The 20737-nt window shown below is 40.8% G+C and overlaps 1 protein-coding gene and 1 pseudogene across 1 annotated transcript; both read right to left on the bottom strand.

Annotated features, from left to right (window-relative positions):
• Window positions 1-1430: 1430 nt before the first annotated feature.
• Window positions 1431-2378, bottom strand: ORYCUNV1R1661 (vomeronasal 1 receptor oryCunV1R1661). The gene has a single exon (NM_001167337.1). The coding sequence runs from the start codon at window positions 2376-2378 to the stop codon at window positions 1431-1433; it is 948 nt and encodes a 315-aa protein (NP_001160809.1).
• On the bottom strand, window positions 17711-18658 carry ORYCUNV1R-PS1563 (vomeronasal 1 receptor oryCunV1R-ps1563 pseudogene; annotated as a pseudogene).

Raw genomic sequence — 20737 nt, 5'->3', positions numbered from 1 at the left:
AGTATTGAAGAAAGAGACTTGCTAAGGGAAACACTGCAAGCCAGTGCACCACAGAGCACTGGGAAAGCCTCAGGCCATTGCTGGTGAGTATTGAACTGCAGAGACCCATCTCAGGACAGCACAAGGGACTGGATCCAAATGACAAATATGTCAGCCTGAGAAGGGGAGGGGATCATTGTGGGTGGGTTTATGAAGACGCAGAGACAGCCCTGCATTTTACTGTATGTTAAGGATTGAACCCCCCAAGACCTCCCAACCTCTTGATCAGCTATTTTCATAGCTTTTTTATGTTTAACTTTTTATTTTATTTTTTAAAGATTTATTTATTTACTTGAAAGTCAGAGTTACACAGAGAGAGAAGGAGAGGCAGAGAGAGAGAGAGGTCTTCCATCCACTGGTTCATTCCACAGATGGCCACAATGGCCAGAGCTGTGCAACCCAAAGCCAGGAGCCAGGAGATTCTTCCAGGTCTCCTACATGGGTGCAGGAGCCCAAGGACTTGGGCCATCTTCTGCTTTCCCAGGCCATAGCATAGAGCTGGATTGGAAGTGAAGCAGCTGGGACTCGAACTGGTGCCCATATGGGATGGTGGCACTGCAGGTGGTGGCTTTACCTGCTATGGCACCATGACAGCTATAGCAATGTGTGTATATATATATTTCCTGCATCACAGACATTCCTTAGGAACCTCATTAGTTCCTGTGTTTTATTGCTTTAGTTCACTGATGCTATCCATCTACATGAGTCCTTCAAATGTATGATTTGAGTATTTTGATGTTTTTGGATGGATTCTTAGGAACATAAATCTAAGGCAAGCACATGTGTTAATTTTGAATTTTCATTTTTGTTTTTTTAAAGATTTATTCTCAGATTTATTTGAAAGAGTTACAGAGAGAGGTAGAGACAGAGAGGGGTCATCCATCCGCTGGTTCCCTCCCAAGATAGCCACAATGGCCAAAGTTACACTGATCAGGAGCCAGGAGCCTCTTCTGGGTCTCCCACATGGGTGCAGGGGCCCAAGGACTATCCCAGCCATAGCAGAGAGCTGAATTGGAAGAGGAGCAGAAGGGACTTGAACCAGCCCCCATATGGGATGCCAGAGCTTCAGGCCAGGGCTTTACCCACTGCACCACAGCGCCAGCCCCATTTTGTATTTTCTCATAGCTGAATTAAAAAACACAAATCTAGGCAGATACAGTTAGCTTTAATAATATATAACACTTTATTTTAACCTAAAATACAAAAACTTAAATATGTAATCAATGTGAACATTAATTTGTTCATTTTTATTAAAAATATTTAAAAATTTGAATGTATATAAAAGTACTACATAGCTCAACTCAAACTAGCCTCATTTCCAGTGTCCCATGGTCACATGATTCATTTCCTCATAAAATCTATGTGCAGACCTCTCGGCTGAAGATGTCAAATCAGCCACTGAAAGCTCTCCGAGGAAAGGTCATTCTCATATTTGAAAGGAAGGAGAGTAATTTGGGAATCATTTTGTTATTTTTCATCAGAAAAAAGGGACAGAGTGTCGGGTAGCATGTTGATAAAAATCCACTAATGCTCTCTAATCTTGTATTTTTCTCAGTTCTATAAAGCACAAAAAGGGTCAAAACGTTGTGTAAAAAATAGAAGACGACAAAGCAAAATACCAGCAAAAGGATAGTGTGGGTGGCTCTGTTTTCTGGAGACGTCTGCCTGGATAGGCTGGAGCTGTGGATGTGCTGGGCTCTCCTGTGGTGTCTGTAGAGGAGCCCCACCATGTAGAGGCTGGACATGATCATCAGTGCCACAAACAGGAGATCGCGAATCACCATGGAACTTACAAATGGTCCCGGATAGCGCATGTTCATCTTCTTGCTTTGACAGTATGCATTGACATATCCCTGGCCAACCATAGTGAAATTCAGTTTGGCTCCCATGACCTTAATGACCTGGATGTAGATCAGCATGTTGATGACCCAGAAGAAAAGGAAAGAGGGGAAAATCCAGGTGGACAGTTTAAACTTCAGCCTTGCCCATTTAGAATTACTGGGACTGATAGTGATGGCTTGAAATACACTCAGGAGAGAGGTGGTGCAGATGGAAAGACCCCGGGTGACTCTGTATATGTACAAAAAAATTTGACAACCAATATTGTCCAAGAAACGTTTGACTCCAAATGATGACATGATTTCTGGCATTGAATGGAAAATAATGTTTAAAATATTGGCCATTGTCAGGTGCATGAAAATCCAGTCTATGGGCTTCTTCAGCTGAGGCTGCATGAGGAAGGTGTAAATATAGATCATGAAGAGCAGTGAGTTTGCTGTGACACTGGTGGACATCTGAGCTATGAGAAAAAAGCTATAAATTGTGTCACTTGGAAACATTATCTCAATGATGTTTTCAACGTTTTAATTAGGTAAGTTTGGTCTCTTTGGAAAAATAGGTTGCACTGTGAAATTATTAAAATATGGTGCCCTGTGGAAGGATATGATGCCTAGCAGCTCAGCTTGGGAGATGGGTGCTGAAATGTTCAAATCTTCTATGTTTCAGATACAAGGGTGGGACTTCCAAGCACTGGATTCCAGGCATCCTTTAAGTTTGGATTGTAGAGGCAGGTGATATGAAGAAGGTAAAATTCAAGTGTTCACATCCTTCACTCTCTTATATGGCCACAAGGACCTGTTGGCCTCTGTGAACAAAGAATTTGCATGTGATATTTTCCTCGGAGTCCTAGAGTGCTATTAACTCTAAAAATATGTGTATATTCACCTTTCTGAAGAATAATCCACGTCTACTGCTTGAAATGCAGTGTGTGTGTGTGTGTATGAATTGCTTTTTTAGAATTTACACTACAGGCTGGCGCCGTGGCTCACTAGGCTAATTCTCTGCCTTGCGGCACTGGCACACCAGGTTCTAGTACCAGTTGGGGCACTGGATTCTGTCCCAGTTGCCCTTCTTCCAGGCCAGCTCTCTGCTGTGGCCAGGGAGTGCAGTGGAGGATGGCCCAAGTGCTTGGGCCCTGCACCCCATGGGAGACCAGGATAAGCACCTGGCTCCTGCCATTGGATCAGCGCAGTGCACTGGCTGCAGCGCGCCGGCTGCGGCGGCCACTGGAGGGTGAACCAACAGCAAAAGGAAGACCTTTCTCTCTGTCTCTCTCTCACTGTCCACTCTGCCTGTCAAAAAAATAAATAAAAAGAATTTACACTGCAGACACAATTATTTCAAATAAGAAACATTTTTAACATGTTATTTAGACAACTTTAAAATTTCAACAATCACATGTCATGCCAATCAAAAAATAGAATTGGGGTTGGCAAAGGGATGCAGCAGGTAAAGCTGCTGTCTGTGCCTCCCGAATCCCATGTGAGCGTTAGTTCATGTAAAGGTGCTCTACTTCCAATCTAGCTCCCTGCTAAAGCACCTGAAAAGCAGCAGAAGATGGTCCAAGTTCTTGGGCACCTGCACCCATAACGGAGACTCAGAAGAAGCTCCTGGTACCTGGCTTTGCACTGGCCCAGCTCTGACTATTGTGGCCATTTGTGGAATGAACCATCAGATGGAAGATTCTCTCTCTCTCTCTCTCAAGTGCTGGCTTCCCATATGGGTGCCACTTTGAGTCCCAGCTGCTCCACTTCTGATCCAGCTCTCTGCTATGGCCTGGGAGAGCAGTAGAAGATGGCCTCTGCACTCACATGGGAGACCCAGAAGAAGCTCCTGGTTCCTGGCTTTATCAGCTCAGCTCTGGCCATTGAGGCCTTTGGGGAGTGAAGCAGCAGATGGAAGACCTCTCTCTCTCTCTCTCTCTCTCTCTCTCTGCCTTTACCTCTCCTTCTCTCTGTGTGTAACTCGACTTTCAAATAAATAAATATAAATCATTTTTAAAAAGTAAAACTATCATGGTCCATCAAGAGATAACATAAATGCTGATGCACAGACTATATATAGACCTTTTTCATTTCATTTTTTCTGTATATACAAATATCTGAATGCAGATAAGGACAGGCACAGATAGCAAACAAGCAAAAAGACAGTGACACAGAGATGAAAGTAGAAATAAATTTAAAAAATTCATGCAAAAATTATAAATGCAGCAGAGGATAATTATAGCCAACCTATTCAAAAAATTTAAAAGTAGCTTAAAATAAGTGATACCAGAAATAAAAGATGAGACATGGAAACTGATACCACAGAAATACTAAGCAATATAAAAACCTACTTCAGACAAAGATATACAAGAGAAGACCATGAGCTAGAAGTAATGCATCAGTTCCTAAAACATACAACTACCTAGACTGAATCACAAAGAAATATGAGTAGAAGTAATGAATCACTTCCTAAAAACATGCAAACTACCAACATTGAATCACAAAGAAATATTAAATCTGGAAGGGAATTTCTTTATATTCTTAGAATTGGATCTATGAACTATGTTGAAAACGCTAAAAATTTATTTAAAAATTTAAATAAAAATATTAAATCTGAACTGAAGAAAATGCATAAGAAGATTGGCAGTCTATCACAGGAGAAAAGGTACCCTTAATTAACTACTGTTGGTGGAATGTAAGTTAGGCAAACCCACTATGGAAGACAGTATAGATACCTCAGAAACATGAATATAGTCCTGCCATATGACCCAGCCATCCCACTCCTGTTAATTTACCCAAGCGCAATGAAATCAGCATATGAAAGAGCTATCAGTACCCCCATGTTTATTGCAGCTCAGTTCACAATAGCAACGACATGGAATCAACTTAATTGCCTGTAAGCTACAGACTGGATAAAGAAATTATGAGATATGAACACCATGGAATACCACACAGCAGTTAAAATATTGAAATCCAGTCATTTGCAACAACAGGGATGAAGCTGGAAACATCATATTTAGTGAAATAATCCAGCCCCAAAGGGACAAATACCGTAAGTTCTCCCTGACCTGTGATAACTAATAGGCACCTAAAAGGCAACCTGTAGAAGTGAAATGGACACCTTGAGAAGCAATGACTTGAGCAGCCCATACCTTCACTGTTGAGGAACAGTTTTGTTTTCTGTATTTTCATTTTTCTCCTTTTCATTCATTTTATCTTATTTTATTTATCTTATTTTACTTACCCTTTTTTTCTTCATACTAATTGGTGAACTCTTTACTTAACATAGAGTTAACCATATATGTATAAAGTTAATTGAATATAGATCTTAGTTAGAAATAAGAGTCAGAATAAGAGAGGGAAGTGGAAGAGGGTAGAGAGTGTGGGTGAGATGGCGGGCACAGAAGAAGAATCACTGTGACCCTAAAGTTGTAATTGTGAAAAATATGAAGTTTGTAACTGTAAAGCTGTATAGTGCTGCATACATTCCTATGGACCTACTTCTAAGGGTACAGCTTAAAAGCTTGCCATGGGACCTTAAATCCCCTTAAGCCCAGTGGTAAAAATACATTCTAAGTGTTAAAGTGAGCATATATATAGGATTAAGTGCTAAAGTAATCATATAAGTGTTTGGTAATAATAATAGGCAGAATTAAAAAGGAGTGGATGCGCCAACATGGGGAGCAGTCCATACAGCAGACTCATAGAATGACAATTGCCTTAAGTAGCACTCTGACCTCAGAATCAACCCTTAAGCTATTCTGGTCTAGCTGAAAAGCCCAGGGGAGCATTTCAGGCATGGAAAGCTAAGACACTGTGGCAAAAATTGATCTACATGAAGGATCTCTGTGGGTGAGGCCCCAGCGGAAAAAAGCTGCCACCAAAGAAGGATGTACTTTGTTCTGAAGGGATAAGAGAGCTTCCCCTTTGCCTATAGCCTTCTCAAAATATGAAGGAGTTTGTGGATCCAAAAGGCTTCCATAGCCTAGGCAGCTCATGTCAAGAGCTTTGGGTGATCACTGACATTATAAATAATGTTGATTTTTAAATAAACAACAGGAGTCACAGTGCATTAACTTCCCATGCAGGACCTCTGTCCTCAAAGAGTTGTATTAAAGAATTATTGTAAAACTTGTTCTCAAAGAATTACATCATTTTAGTGAATTAAGTGGAAGATATTCTTATGTCACACAAATTATAGTTATATCTATGTGGTCACAAAAGCTGTACCATTCTTGTGTTCCAGTTTAAAGATTATTAAGTTTACAAAAAAAGCAAATTACCATCCAGATGCAGCGACTTTGAAGAGCCCTTGTCTGGACTGTTGAGGCACAGCTTTTGTTCTTGTTTTTTTTTTTTTTTTTTATGTTTTTTGTTGTTTAGGTTAGTTTTGGTTTTGTTTGATTGGATTATTTTTAACTTTTTTTCCTTATTTTCTTTTTCTCCATTATGCAAAGTGTTGAACCCATTACCCAGAATAGAGTTAATCTTCTGTATATAATGTTCAATTAAAATAGAGCATAATAATAAACTGGGAACAGGAGAGGAAAGAGTAAGATGGGTGGGATGGTGGGTAGGGTGGAAAGAATTACTATATTACTAAAGTTTTATTTATGAAATGTATGTAAATCCAAAAAATAAGATAAATCTATAAAAATATAATATCTCCCATAAAGAAAATCCCAGAAACAGATGGCTTTATTATTGAATTCTACAAAATATTAAAAGACAAGATAATAAACATCCTTCTCAATATCTCCAAAACATGAAGACAGGGAATACTTCCCAACTCACTTTAGAAGGACTATATTCCCTGACTTTTAAAATAAAAAGGGCAGAGAAGGACACCATGAGAAAAGGAAATTACAGGACAATATTTCTGATGAACATTGCTATCAACAAGTTCGACAAAATATGTTGACACTTAAATGCAGAATAAATGGATTTCACCATACGTAATCAGGACATCTCTGGGATGTAAGGATAGTTCTACACACAAAAGCAAATGAAATGCACTACATGAGTGAATGAAAAAATAATATAATACATCGTAGGTATAGAAAAAGCACTTGAAGCACTGAATATCCTCTCATGACAAAAAAAAAGACCTCAAAAAACTAACTAGATAAATGGAACTGAATATCATTAATGCCACATGTGGCAAGTTCACAGTTAAAACAGACTCAGTGATGAAAAGATGACAGCTTCCCCTGTAAGATCCGGCTCAAGATGTCCACTGTTGCTACCCCTAGCCTTGGCAATTAGACAGAAAAAGGAATCATCCTAATAGCATTAAAAGAGCATAATATTTACAGTGACCTGTGAGTTCAAGGCATCCCTACCCAAGTCACAGAAACTGAAAAAGCTGTCCTGAATGCATGTGCAAGGCAAGAAGCACTAGAAAGAAAACCTGTATTCAGTGAGAGAAACCAAGCTGGATTGTCAGATGTTCTGACAGCAATCAATCAATACACTCATTGATAGAACAAAGATCCCAAAAGTAAATCTACATGTATATGGCCAACCAATCTTAGAGCAGGACTCAAAGAATACACTTGTATGTGAAATATAAATACCAAACACAGAGAAATAGAAGATATGGTGTCTGTCGGGGAAGAGAGATGGAGAGCTGTTAGCGAAAGGGTACAAGCTTTGTTGTAAGAAGATAAATTCTGGATATCTAATTTAATATGGGATGACTAATAATAATGAGTGGGAAAGGGGAGGGTTGCGGGTGGGAGGGACGTTATGGGGGGGAAGCCATTGTAATCTATAAGCTGTACTTTGGAAATTTATATTCATTAGATAAAAGTTAAAAAAAGAAATAAAAAATGTATTATATAACTAATAATGTGTTGTATAATTGAAATATGCTAACATATATAGCTTACATCCCGTCACCAGGCACACAAAGGTTCTGATGTAAGGTGAATAGTATGCTACTTAGCCTGCCTATAGTGCTCATTTCACATGTAAATCAAGGGACCAGCACTGTGGCATACTAGGCTAGGCCTCCCCCTGGCATCAGCATCCCATTTGGACCCCAGTTTGTGTCCCAGCTGCTCCTTTTCTGATTAAGTTCTCTGCTTATGGTCTGGGAAGCAGTTGAATATAGTGCAACTGCCTGGTCTCGCATACGGGAGACCCAGAAAAAGCTCCTGGTTCCTTGTTTAGATGGGCCCAATTCCAACTATTTGGGGAGTGAACTGCAGATAGAAGACCTCTCTCTGTCTCTACAACTAAATGTATTTAAAATCTTTAAATAAATACCACTTTCCAAGCATGTGCTCTCTGGTATTTTCACAATGTAAATACAAAAGCACATCTAGTCCAAAAGTCAGTGACTGGGACCTGATATATGGGGTCAATGTTAATCTGCAGACATAGCGAGTGTCCACATTATACGAGAGGAACTAAATTCAAGAGGAGTACAACGTTTCTGCAAGACACATGTCCAATAAAGAAGAATGACCAGGATTCAAAATAAAGGAAGATGACAAGCTACAAACTAAGCAACAGAAAGCAGGTACATGCAAAATAATATTGGGGAAAAATTAACAATTAGGGGACAGATAAGCTGGATATGATGACTCCTACTTCAGTAAGAACCAAAGTTGTTAAGTTTGTGAACACAAAACAACAGCAACGTTTAGTATAAAGACGTGAAAGGATAAGAAGACCTAGGAGAAGCCACCATTGTAGTAAGAGACGGAACCAAAGGCTTTCAGAGACTCCAGAACCACCAGAAACCGTGAGTCAGACAATGAGGAAGTTGAGCACGTCAGTTCATTCTCTGCACCTACCGCCTTGCCCAACACAGCAGTCACTGACAAATACCAGACCTCCCTTCTCCACTGTAACATCACCATGTGATCAATGCAGCCACAGCTTACTGAACCCAGTGAGAACAAAGTGCAAGAGTTGAATGTAACAGAACATGTATCTTAACACAATTATAATCAATTACAACAAGGAAAGGCTATTTTACATTAACACTCATTTCTCACTATGTTCAAAAGATAAACATATCTCAGTAACAACAAAGCGAAAAAATCCATACGTATTGTGAAATGCATTTGGAAACATAAACTCAAAATTCAAGTTAATTCTGAAGAATAACAAAGTTAATGAACTTCTAGAAGGAGGGTACCACTTCCTAAAGGGAAGACACTGATCATGCCAGACTTAAGAAAAACCATTTTCACAAAGATTTCCAACAAATGCTTCCATGGTTAGGTACAAAAAAAAAAAATCAATGAACACTTCCTGAAGAGAGAAAAAGAGCATTCTGTTAATACATTATGATTAGGCCGGCACCGCAGCTCACTAGGCTAATCCTCTGCCTTGCGGCACCGGCACACCGGCTTCTAGTCCCGGTCAGGGCACCAGATTCTGTCCCGGTTGCCCTTCTTCCAGGCCAGCTCTCTACTGTGGCCAGGGAGTGCAGTGGAGGATGGCCCAAGTCTTTGGGCCCTGCACCCCATGGAACACCAGGAGAAGCACCTGGCTCCTGGCTTCCGATCAGCGCGGTGCACCGGCCGCAGCACGCCAGCCGTGGCGGCCATTGGAGGGTGAACCAATGGCAAAAGGAAGACCTTTCTCTCTGTCTCTCTCTCTCACTGTCCACTCTGCCTGTCAAAAAAAATACATTATGATTAATAAATAAGGCTGAAGTAATTAATAAGCCAGGCTGAAAAGCATAATAATGAGACTACCTACTCCAAGTGTCAAATGGAAAATAACCTACACAAATTGATTGTAAATGAATTCAGTATTCTCCAAAATGAGTGTAGCAACTGACCAGATCACCTATATATGAAGGGTAAAGGGAACATTATAATGGTTACATGTAAAATTCACCACAGTTGTAGATTAAAGGAGAAGAATGGATTAGCACTTCAGTTGATACATAAAATACTGTGATAAATTCTATTCCTATAAATGGCTAAAAATTATATGGCAAAAGAAAGGCTTAATATTCTGTGATAAAATATCTACAATGTTGACACTATCATATAATGGCTAAATATCACCATGTTTTGCTTTGAGACAAATGAATAAAAATAGCTGCTATTTCTACTTCTATTCATCATGCTTGTTCAGGGGTCTCTTTTAAGAAACAGAATAATATCAATGTCATTACAAAGAAATGCACAGTCTTATCACTGATGATATATTTTAAGAGACATTCACAGAGACATTGGCTACATTACTTAAAGACTTGATGAATTTTCAAGGTTACTGAGAGTGAAGTCAGAATAAAAACCATCTGAAGTTCTAACATAAATTGCACTGTTTAGTATATCAAAAACATAGGATAAATGTCACAATGTGATAAAATCTCTAATCAGAAATGATGACATAAATTGATCTAAGTGTGACTGTACCCTTTTTAAATATAATGGGTATACATTAATTTGAAATAAGAAGTAATAACTAGAAATGGAATGATGGAAGAAAAACAAATGAAAATAACAAAAAGTAGGAAAGGAGTTTTTTAAAATGAAATTAGACACATTTATTCCAGTGTCCTAAACATCAGGTAGGTACTGAAAAGAGCAGAGCATAGGGCAAAAGCAAAGAACACTCAGTGGCCGAGGGCAGTGAGAGATGTGGAGAGGTTCAGACAATGGGAAAAGAAAAGAATGAAGCACGAGAAAACAAATAGTGAGATGAAAGAAAGAACTGCCAACAAGAACAAGAACATATAAGTAAAGGTCACAGAAACTTGGAGGATGCATCTGAAGACAACAAAAAGGAGTTGGTGTGAGCAGCCATAGTGGGGAGCAGGCAGGGGGAGAGGCCTCACTGCCCTCCTGCCCCAGGCTGGGGGTGCAGGGTCCTTACTGGGGGCGTCCTGCACAGGCTGGGCCTGCCCGGCACTGACTGCGGATCAGGCCCCGGGCTGGCGGAACGTCTCCTCCCGGTGGACACCGGTCACCTTGTCATCTGCTACATCCAGGGCTTTGTTTATCATCTTCCCTTTGACGACCACAGGAGAGCCCCAAATCGCCCTCCCAGACGCACAATGAGTCTCCTGGGGTAACGTACGGCGTTTCCTCCAGGGCAGCACAAAGTCAGTGCTTAGGGCTGTATTTTCCCCAGCTGAGCAGCATCAGAAAGTAAACTTCAGGACGACACACGTCATCAGAAGTTCATCTCCAACAGCTGGTGGCAATCATGACCTCACTATTGGCTTCTTAATTTTCTATTCAAGACCTGAAATTTTACTTTATTTTCCCTTTAAATTTGTGGTTATTTTCTATGAGTTTCTGTTTTTATCTCTCAATCCTATTAATGTCTTTTTGGGGAATCACTTTGTTATTTTTATATATTTAAACATTTGTTTGAAAGGCAGAATGGAGAGAGAGAGACAGAGAGAGAATATCTTCTATCTGCAGGTTCTTTCCCCAAATTGTCAAAATGACTGAGGCTGCTCCACGCTGAAGCCAGGAGCCAGGAATCCCAACTGTGAAACTGCTTGGACCCAAGTGCTGCCTAATTAGGCACCCCGGAAGGAAGCTGATTTGACAGAGGGGCAGTTGACACTCCATGGGCGGGCTGGCTTACAAGCGGGAGGTTAACTTGCTGCATATTACCGGTCCCTGCTGCTTATTCTAGTATCATTCTTTTCTTTTTTTTTTTTTCACAGGCAGAGTGGACAGTGAGAGAGAGAGACAGAGAGAAAGGTCTTCCTTTTGCCATTGGTTCACCCTCCAATGACCGCCGCGGCCGGCACACCGCACTGATGCGAAGCCAGGATCCAGGTACTTATCCTGGTCTCCCATGGGGTGCAGGGCCCAAGCACTTGGGCCATCCTCCACTGCACTCCGGGGACACAGCAGAGAGCTGGCCTGGAAGAGGGGCAACCGGGACAGAATCCAGCGCCCCAACCAGGACTAGAACCTGGTGTGCCGGTACCGCAAGGTGGAGGATTAGCCTAGTGAGCCACGGACCCGGCCTCATTGTTTTCTTATAAGGGGCTCATTCAATCCTCACACTTATTTACATAATGGACTTTATAGGGATAAATTTTAGTTCACTTTTCTCTGTTATCTAGAAATACTATTCTTAGGGTTGAATGTGTATGGATAAGGGCTATGAGCACTGTTTCCTATTCAATTATTTATTTGGGGGCTGGCATGTTGTGTAGCAGATAAAGTTGATGCCTGTGGTGCCAGCATCCTCTATCGGTGCCTGTTTGTTGTAATTGCTCCACTTCTGATCCAGCTCCCTGCTGATGTGACTGGGAAAGCAACAGAAAATGGCCTAAGCACTTGAGCCCCTGCACCCACGGGGGAGACATGGAAAAATCTCCTATCTCCTAGCGTCAGCAAGGCCCATCTCTAGCCATTGGACCCATTTGGGGAGTGAACCAGCAGGTGAAGACCTCTCTGTTCTCTCACTATCTCTCTGTAACTCTGCATTTCAAATAAATAAATATTTTTAATGATTTCCTTCTAGTCTGTAACTCATTATGACTGTACACAGACCACACATGTCTAAATGAATTAAACTCTTGAATTCTATGGATACTCACTGTGAGTTCACTGCACAGTTGCTTTTTCCAAGTGCCTCCACAGCTGGGGAAAGAAACATAAGGATTTTGTGTAACTGTTGGAATTACTGTTCTATGAGGTAGGTCAAGGGTGTTCAATGTCTTATTCATATTTAGGGCACCCTGCTGTTGTTCTGGGTTGTGTTTATGTTAATGACTAAAGTACACTGATAAGATTCCCACTGTGGTTTGTAATATTTCCATTTTTAATCATTCTATTGATTTACCCCACTTATGAAAATTTTAATTTGCATATAGAAATATAAAATTTGAATTAAAATAACCTCTGGCAGCTAATGTGAATGCAAAAACATATGTAGGAATGAAGTGGTCACTCTGGGATATGATTGTGAGTTTCAGCCCATGTGTACACTCCAGTGGAACTGTGGCCTTCTTACATTTCTTTTAAAAGATTGTATTTATTTGAAAGTTACAGTTACAGAGAGGAAGAGGCAGAGAGAGAGCAGAGCTTTCATCAGCTGGTTCCCTTCCCAAGTGGCCCAGGCAGGGCTCAGGCAGGACAAAGCAAGGAGCCTGGAGGAAATGTTGGGGACAGTTTCTCTCAAAGGGAATTCTTGTGACTGTTGGCTTTCTAGTGTAAATACCTGTGTAGGATGTTTATTGTTTCTACCAAGCTGCAGAGACGACCTCATCAAACCTGGTAACAGAGAGGACTTCCCGGCCGCCTCAGCACAGGGCCCAGAAGCCTCTGCACCCGGGCTCCATCTATGACGTCACTTCCCCGCGCCCTCAGGGCGGTGCTTCCTTAGGGGCTCCAAAGCCTGAGCACCAGCCAGCAGACCCGGAATTGCAATGTCGCCTCTGCGTGGCCAAGAGCCTGAGTGGGAGACCCCTCAACTCTCTTACAGCCTACACAGACCCAGGACAGAGGCGCTCTTACACAGACCACCTCCAAGAGGACGCAGGACACGCAAGAGCGCCTCATGGATGAACGGGCAACAGCACAAGACCAACAGGGACAGCGGTGGAGACGGGGGTCGTGAGGGATGAGGACAGCGGCGCTGTTCTGCTTCTGGATCTGGGTGCTGCTTCATGGGGGTCCACTGCGAAAGTCCGTGGAACAGGAGAATTTGCTGAACTTCAACATTCAAAACTACTTCTGAAGGAGAGGAGAGCTGGTCACAAAACCAGAATTGGATTTGGTAATTCAAGGGAAAGTCTATTTCAAACTGCACTGATCAAGGGAATGAAACCATGACGAGGGCAGAGGAGGAAATGGAGAGCCGTCCAGGAGGCAGCCACACCTGCTCAGGACCAGATCTGTTGAAGTGAAATGGACACTATGAGAAATGGTGACTTGATCAGCCCTTGCCCTGACTGTTGATGAACAACTTAATACTTTATCCCTTTTAGTATTTTTTTCTGTTTGTTCTACTTAATACTATTGGTTGAATTCTGTAATTAATACACAATTATTCTTAAGTGTTGAAACTTAACTTAATCCTGGAGCAGAAAGAGGCAATGGTGGAGGACAGACCACCACTAAGTGATGGACCAGTTCTTAGTTGAAGGTCTCTGAGGGTTATTTCCTTTTGTTTTTAACTTTTATTTAATGAATATAATTTCCAAAGTACAGCTTATGGATTACAATGGCTTCCCCCCACATAATTTCCCTCCCACCCCCCACTCTCGCTCCCCTTCCACTCACATCAAGATTCATTTTCAATTATCTTTATATACAGAAGATCAGTTTAGTATATATTAAGTAAAGATTTCAACAGTTTGCACCCCCACAGAAACACAAAGTGAAAAATACTGTTTGAGTACTAGTTACAGCATTAAAGCACATTAAGGACAGAGATCCTACATGAGGAGTAAGTGCACAGTGACTCCTGTTGTTGACTTAACAATTTGATACTCTTGTTTATGGCATCAGTTATCTCCCTAGGCTCCAGTCATGAGTTTCCAAGGCTATGGAAGCCTTTTGAGTTCGCTGACTCTGATCATATTTGGACAAGGTCATAGTCAAAGTGGAAGTTCTCTCCTCCCTTCAGAGAAGGGTACCTCCTTCTTTGATGGCCCGTTCTTTCCGCTAGGATCTCACTAGCAGAGATCTTTCATTTAGGTTTTTTTTGTTTTTTGTTTTTTGTTTTTTGTTTTTTGTTTTTTTTTTGCCAGAGTGTCTTGACTTTCCATGCCTGAAATACTCTCATGGGCTTTTCAGCCAGATCCGAATGCCTTTAGGGCTGATTCTGAGGCCAGAGTGCTGTTTAGGACATCTGCCATTCTATGAGTCTGCTGTGTAACTTGATCACTGGGGCTAGTGAGATGGCATTGGTACATGCCACCTTGATGGGATTGAATTGGAATCCCCTGGCACGTTTCTAACTCTACCATTTGGGGCAAGTCCGATTGAGCATGTCCCAAATTGTACATCTCCTCCCTCTCTTATTCCCACTCTTATATTTAACAGGGATCACTTTTCAGTTAAGTTTCAACACTTAAGAATAATTGTGTATTAATTACAGAATTCAACCAATAGTATTAAGTAGAACAAACAGAAAAAAATACTAAAAGGGATAAAGTATTAAGTTGTTCATCAACAGTCAGGGCAAGGGCTGATCAAGTCACCATTTCTCATAGTGTCCATTTCACTTCAACAGATTTTCATTTTGGTGCTCAGTTAGTTGTCACCAATAAGGGAGAGCATATGATATTTGTCCCTTTGGGACTGGCTTATTTCACTCAGCATGATGTTTCCAGATTCCTCCATTTTGTTGCAAATGACCAGATTCAAATTTTTTACTGCTGTATAGTATTCTATAGAGTACATATCCCATAATTTCTCTATCCAGTCTACTGTTGGGCATTTAGGTTGATTCCAGGTGTTAGCTATTGTGAATTGAGCTGCAATAAACATTAAGGTGCAGACCACTTTTTTGTATGCCAATTTAAATTCCTTTGGGTAAATTCCAAGGAGTGGGATGGCTAGGTTGAATGGTAGGGTTATATTCAAATTTCTGAGGAATCTCCAGACTGACTTCCATAATGGCTTAACAACTTTGCATTCCCACCAACAGTGGGTTAGTGTCCCTTTTTCCCCACATCCTCGCCAGCATCTGTTGTTGGTAGATTTCTGAATGTGAGCCATTATCACCAAGGTGAGGTGAACGCTCATTGTGGTTTTGATTTGTATTTCCCTGATTGCTAGTGATCCTGAACATTTTTTCATATGTCTCTTGGCCATTTGGATTTCCTCTTTTGAAAAAATGTCTATTGAGGTCCTTGACTAATCTCTCAAGTGGGTTGTTTGTTTTGTTGCTGTGGAGTTTCTTGATCTCATCGTAGGTTCTGGTTATTACTCCTTTATTTGTAGCATAGTTTACAAATATTTTTTCCCATTCTGTCAGTTGCCTCTTCACTTTCCTGTTTCTTTTCCAGTACAGAAACTTCTCAATTTGATGCAATCCCAAATGTTAATTTTGGCTTTGACTGCCTGTGCCTCCTGGATCTTTTCCAAGAAGTCTTTGCCAGTGCTGATATCTTGCAGGGTTTCTCCAATGTTCTCTAATAATTTGATGGTGTCGGGTCATAGATTTAGGTCTTTAATCCATGTTGAGTGTATTTTTGTGTAAGGTGTAAGGTAGGGGTCTTGCTTCATGCTTCTGCATGTGGAAATCCAGTTTTCCCAGCAACATTTGTTGAATAGACTGTCCTTGCTCCAGAGATTGGTTTTGGATCCTTGATCAAATATAAGTTGGCTATAGATGGTTGGGTTGATTTCTGGTGTTTCCATTCTGTTCCATTGGTCTATCCATCTGTTTCTGTATCAGTACCATGCTGTTTTGATTACAACTGCCCTGTAGTATGTCCTGAAATCTGGTATTGTGATGCCTCTAGCTTTGTTTTTGTTGTACAAAATTGCTTTAGCTATTTGAGATCTCTTGCATCTCCATATGAATTTCAGCATCATTGTTTCTAGATCTGAGAAGAATGTCTTTGGTATCTTGATTGGTATTGCATTGAATCTCTAAATTGCTTTTGGGAGAATGGACATTTTGATGATATTGATTCTTCCAATCCATGAGCATGGAAGATTTTTCCATTTTTTTGGTATCCTCTTCTATTTCTTTCTTTAAGAGTCTGTAATTCTCCTCATAGAGATCTTTAACGTCCTTAGTTAAGTTTATTCCAAGGTATTTGATTGTTTTTGTAGCTATTGTGAATGGGATTGATCTTAGCAGTTCTTTCTCTGAGGGGTATTTCCAAATGTCATCCTGACACAGCAGGATAAAGCACAGGTGTTATGAGCTCCTGTAATAAACTGAGTTTCTTCACAGGAAGAGCCTCTTTCTGGCATTAAATAATGGGTTGGGACCACAGAAAACTGAAGAGAGTGGAAATGTGAGCTCCTGAAAGACTGGGGTCCAACCCTTGGAATCTAATGGTGATGTGAAGTGAAATCCATCAGCCTTGGGGACAAAGACATGTGCTAGGATTCAAGTTGCAGAGCATGTGTTGATGTCCCTGAGAAACAGAACAGAACAGCAAGTGGGTTAGAGACTTCAAGATAGAGAAGATTAACTTTGGAAAAAACTGTATTGATTAAAAATATTTTGTGAAGTAAATACACTGAAAGTCTCTACACCCCAACCACTGGGAAAGCCTCAGGCCATTACTGGTGGGTATTTAACCACAGCACACAACACCTGGACAGCACAAGGAACTGGATCCTAATAACAAAGTTAGGAGCATGAGAAGGGGAGGGGATCTTACGGAAGCATTTATGCACATGCTGGGAGACACCCCTGCATTTCATTGTCTGTTAAACAATGAACCTACTGGATTTCCCATCTTCATCACCTCTGTTTTCTGAACTATTTACACAGGGACATGTATTTTTACTGCATCCCATTCTTTAGGAATTCCTGTGTTTTATCTCCTGAGGTCTCTGGATGCACATCTGACCTCTAGCCAAGTCCCTGAAAAATGAGACTTGGGTGTTAAAATTTCATAAATGAATATGGAAGTTCTCTTGAGCAGCACAGCTGCACAGATATGTGGCAAGCACCAAATATAATTTCGCATTTTCCAGTAGATCCATTAAAAGCAGAAGTAACTAACTTTAATAATAGACAATATGTTAATTACACCCAAAGCATAACTCAAACATGTACACAGTTTGAAAATTTATATATTGATTCAATTTAACATTTTAAAATGTGTTTTCTAAATGGACCAAATACTTCAAGTGAGATTAGTTCCATGGTCACCTGCCTTTGTTTCCTCATAAAATTTTATGGACTCCTCTGTGATAAATGATGTCAGATCAACCAAGGAAAGTACTTGGAGAAAAAGGCATTCTCATCATTAAAGGCAAGAAGTCAATTTGGGAATATTTTTGTTATTTTTCATCAGCAAAAATGGGCAGAATGTTGGGTAGCATGATGATAAAATTCCAGTAATGCCCACCAATCTTGAGTCTTTCTCAGGTATATAGAATGCATAAAGGGTCACAAAGGTATTGCAAAGGTAAAAGAACACAAAACAAAATGCCAGCTAAAAGGATAGTGTGGGTAGTTCTGTTTTCTGGAGACGTCTGCCTGGAAAGGCTGGAGCTGTGGATGTGCCGGGCTCTCCTGTGGTGTCTGTAGAGGAGCCCCACCATGTAGAAGCTGGACACGATCATCAGTGCCACAAACAGGACATCACAAGTCAGCATGACACTTACAAATGACCCTGAATGGTGATCTCCAGACTGCCTAGTTTGACAGTACGCATGAACAAACCCATGACCAACAACAGTGAAATTCCATTTGGCTCTTACAGTTTCAATGATGTGGATGTAGATCAGCATGTTGATGATCCAGAAGAAAAGAAAAGAGGGGAAAACCCAGGTAGACAGCTTAGATTTCAGCCACGCCCATGTAGAATGGCTGGGGCTAATAGTGATGGCTTGAAATGCACTCAGGAGAGAGGTGGTGCAGATAGAAAGACCCCGAGTAACTCTGTAGATGTAAAAAAACAGTTTGACAGCCAGCATTATCTAAAAACATTTGATTCCAAAGGATGACACGATGTCTGGTATTGACTGGAACACGATGGTTACAATCTTGGCCACTGTCAGGTGCATGAAAATGCAATCTATGGGCTTCTTCAGCTGAGGCTGGATTAGGAAGGCATAAATATAGTTCATAAAGAGAAATGAATTGGCCATGACACCAATAAAAATCTGAGCTATGAGAAAAAATCTCAAAATTGTGTTACCTGGAAACATGTCAATGACGTTTCAGTTAGGTAAGGTTGCATCCACTGGAAAATAAATAGATTGTACTGTGACATGATGTTCTTAACATGGAACATTTGAAGAATGTGAAGACTGACAGTTAAGTGTTAGGGAGGGAGGACAAATGGTCAAATTTTCTATTTCAGACTTGGCTGTGCCACTTCCAGGAACTGAATAGTGGACAGTGTTTGAACTTCAGACTACAGAAATAACTGATATGAAGAAGGAGAACCCGGATGCTCACATCCTACATTCACATTAGGGCATGATGGCATCTGAGAATGACAATTTACATTAAAAGTGATTTTTTTCTTCAGAGTATTAGCTTGCTTCTTACCTCTGATGATATGTGTCTATCCTATCCTTTCTAAAGAACACTACATTTCTGATTCATGTACAGTACTATGGATATCTGAACTTCTTTCTTACAAATTAGATTGCAGACACAATTCTTTCAAGACAGAAAACATTTAACCACTCACATATTATGACACTCTGAATATATAATTCAATTTCAAAATACAGAAGGAAGTAGCATGGAGTTTTCAAGTGTGGCTTTTTCTCCTCCCCTCATCCAACCAGCAGTGTTTGGAGACATATTTGGTCTCACACTTGGTGCAGAGCTCCTGTCACACAGTGGGTAGAGTCCAAGATTGCTGTTAAATTTCCCACCATGCACAAAATTTCCCACAATGCACAGGATATCCCATACCATAGAACTTTGGGGCCCCAAGAAGTCACATGACAGTTGATGAGCCCAGTCTAGCAAATCATCACTGAGTTGTGCTCCCTGCAGCACATATAAAATAAACATTTTGGCCCAAGCATATTTTGAACACTTTTAGGGGAAACAGAGTAGAGTGAGTTGGTTCACAAATATAGTGAGAACAGGAATGCTATGGCAGTCACTGAGGGTGACTTCTAAATTAATATCTTTAATATTTGTGTTTGTTGATTTTTGGAGTTGTTGCCTATATCATTCTCTCAGAGACTTACTCTTCTCAATTGTCTTTGTCGCGCACACATTACCATTCTTTACTATATAGATTTCTAGTTATGATCTCACTTCTAAATGGACTACAAAATATCAAATTTTGAGAAACAGAGGAAAGGTGATTCTCAGGAATGATAAGGTAGAGGAGAGCGATGTTAGTGAAAGGGTACAACCTTGCAGTTTGAAGATGAATACTTTCTGGATAGCTGCTGCAATATGAGTGGAATATACTTGATAATAATGTACTATATCATCGATATTTGTTCACAACACAGCTCTTATGATGCTCTCCCCAACATATAAGGTTTCTATGGAAGGTGAATGATATGCTAATGAACTTAGTTGTAGCACTCATATCAAATGTATGTCAAATCATCCCAATATGTCAGCGATCAAATAGGCTTTCATCTACCACTTATACCACCACAAAGCTGAAAACAGTCTAAATCACAAAGTAAAAGCAGAGAATACAAGAGTCAAAAATACCACATCCCAACTATGTGCCATCCAATGCATCCATATAAATACAAACACACAGTCCAAAAGTGATTGGATGGGGCATGATACATAGGGCCAATTTTGACCTCTAGACATAAGGTGTGTCCATTAAATATTAGACACATGAAACTTAAAGATCATTACAACGTTTGTAAAAGAAACATGTCCTGGCCAGTGCCACAGCTCACTAGGCTAATCCTCTGCCTGCGGCGCCAGCACCCTGGGTTCTAGTCCCGGTTGGGGCGCCAGATTCTGTCCCAGTTGCTCCTCTTCCAGTCCAGCTCTCTGCTGTGGCCCAGGAGGGCAGTGGAGGATGGCCCAAGTGCTTGGGCCCTGCACCTGCATGGGAGAACAGGAGGAAGCACCTGGCTCCTGGCTTTGCATCGGCACAGCACACCAGCCGCAGCGGCCATTTTTGGGGTGAACAAATGAGAGGAAGACATTTCTCTCTATCTCTCTCTCACTGTCTAATTCTGCCTGTCGAAAGAAAGAAAGAAAGAAAGAAAGAAAGAAAGAAAGAAAGAAAGAAAGAAAGAAAGAAAGAAAGAAAGAAAGAAAGAAACATGTCCACCTGGAGC

The sequence above is a fragment of the Oryctolagus cuniculus genome, chromosome 18 (genome assembly GCF_964237555.1).
Source record: "Oryctolagus cuniculus chromosome 18, mOryCun1.1, whole genome shotgun sequence".
Lineage (NCBI taxonomy): Eukaryota > Metazoa > Chordata > Mammalia > Lagomorpha > Leporidae > Oryctolagus > Oryctolagus cuniculus.
Note: the sequence above shows the minus strand (reverse complement) of the source record. Positions and strands in the feature narration are given on the sequence as shown.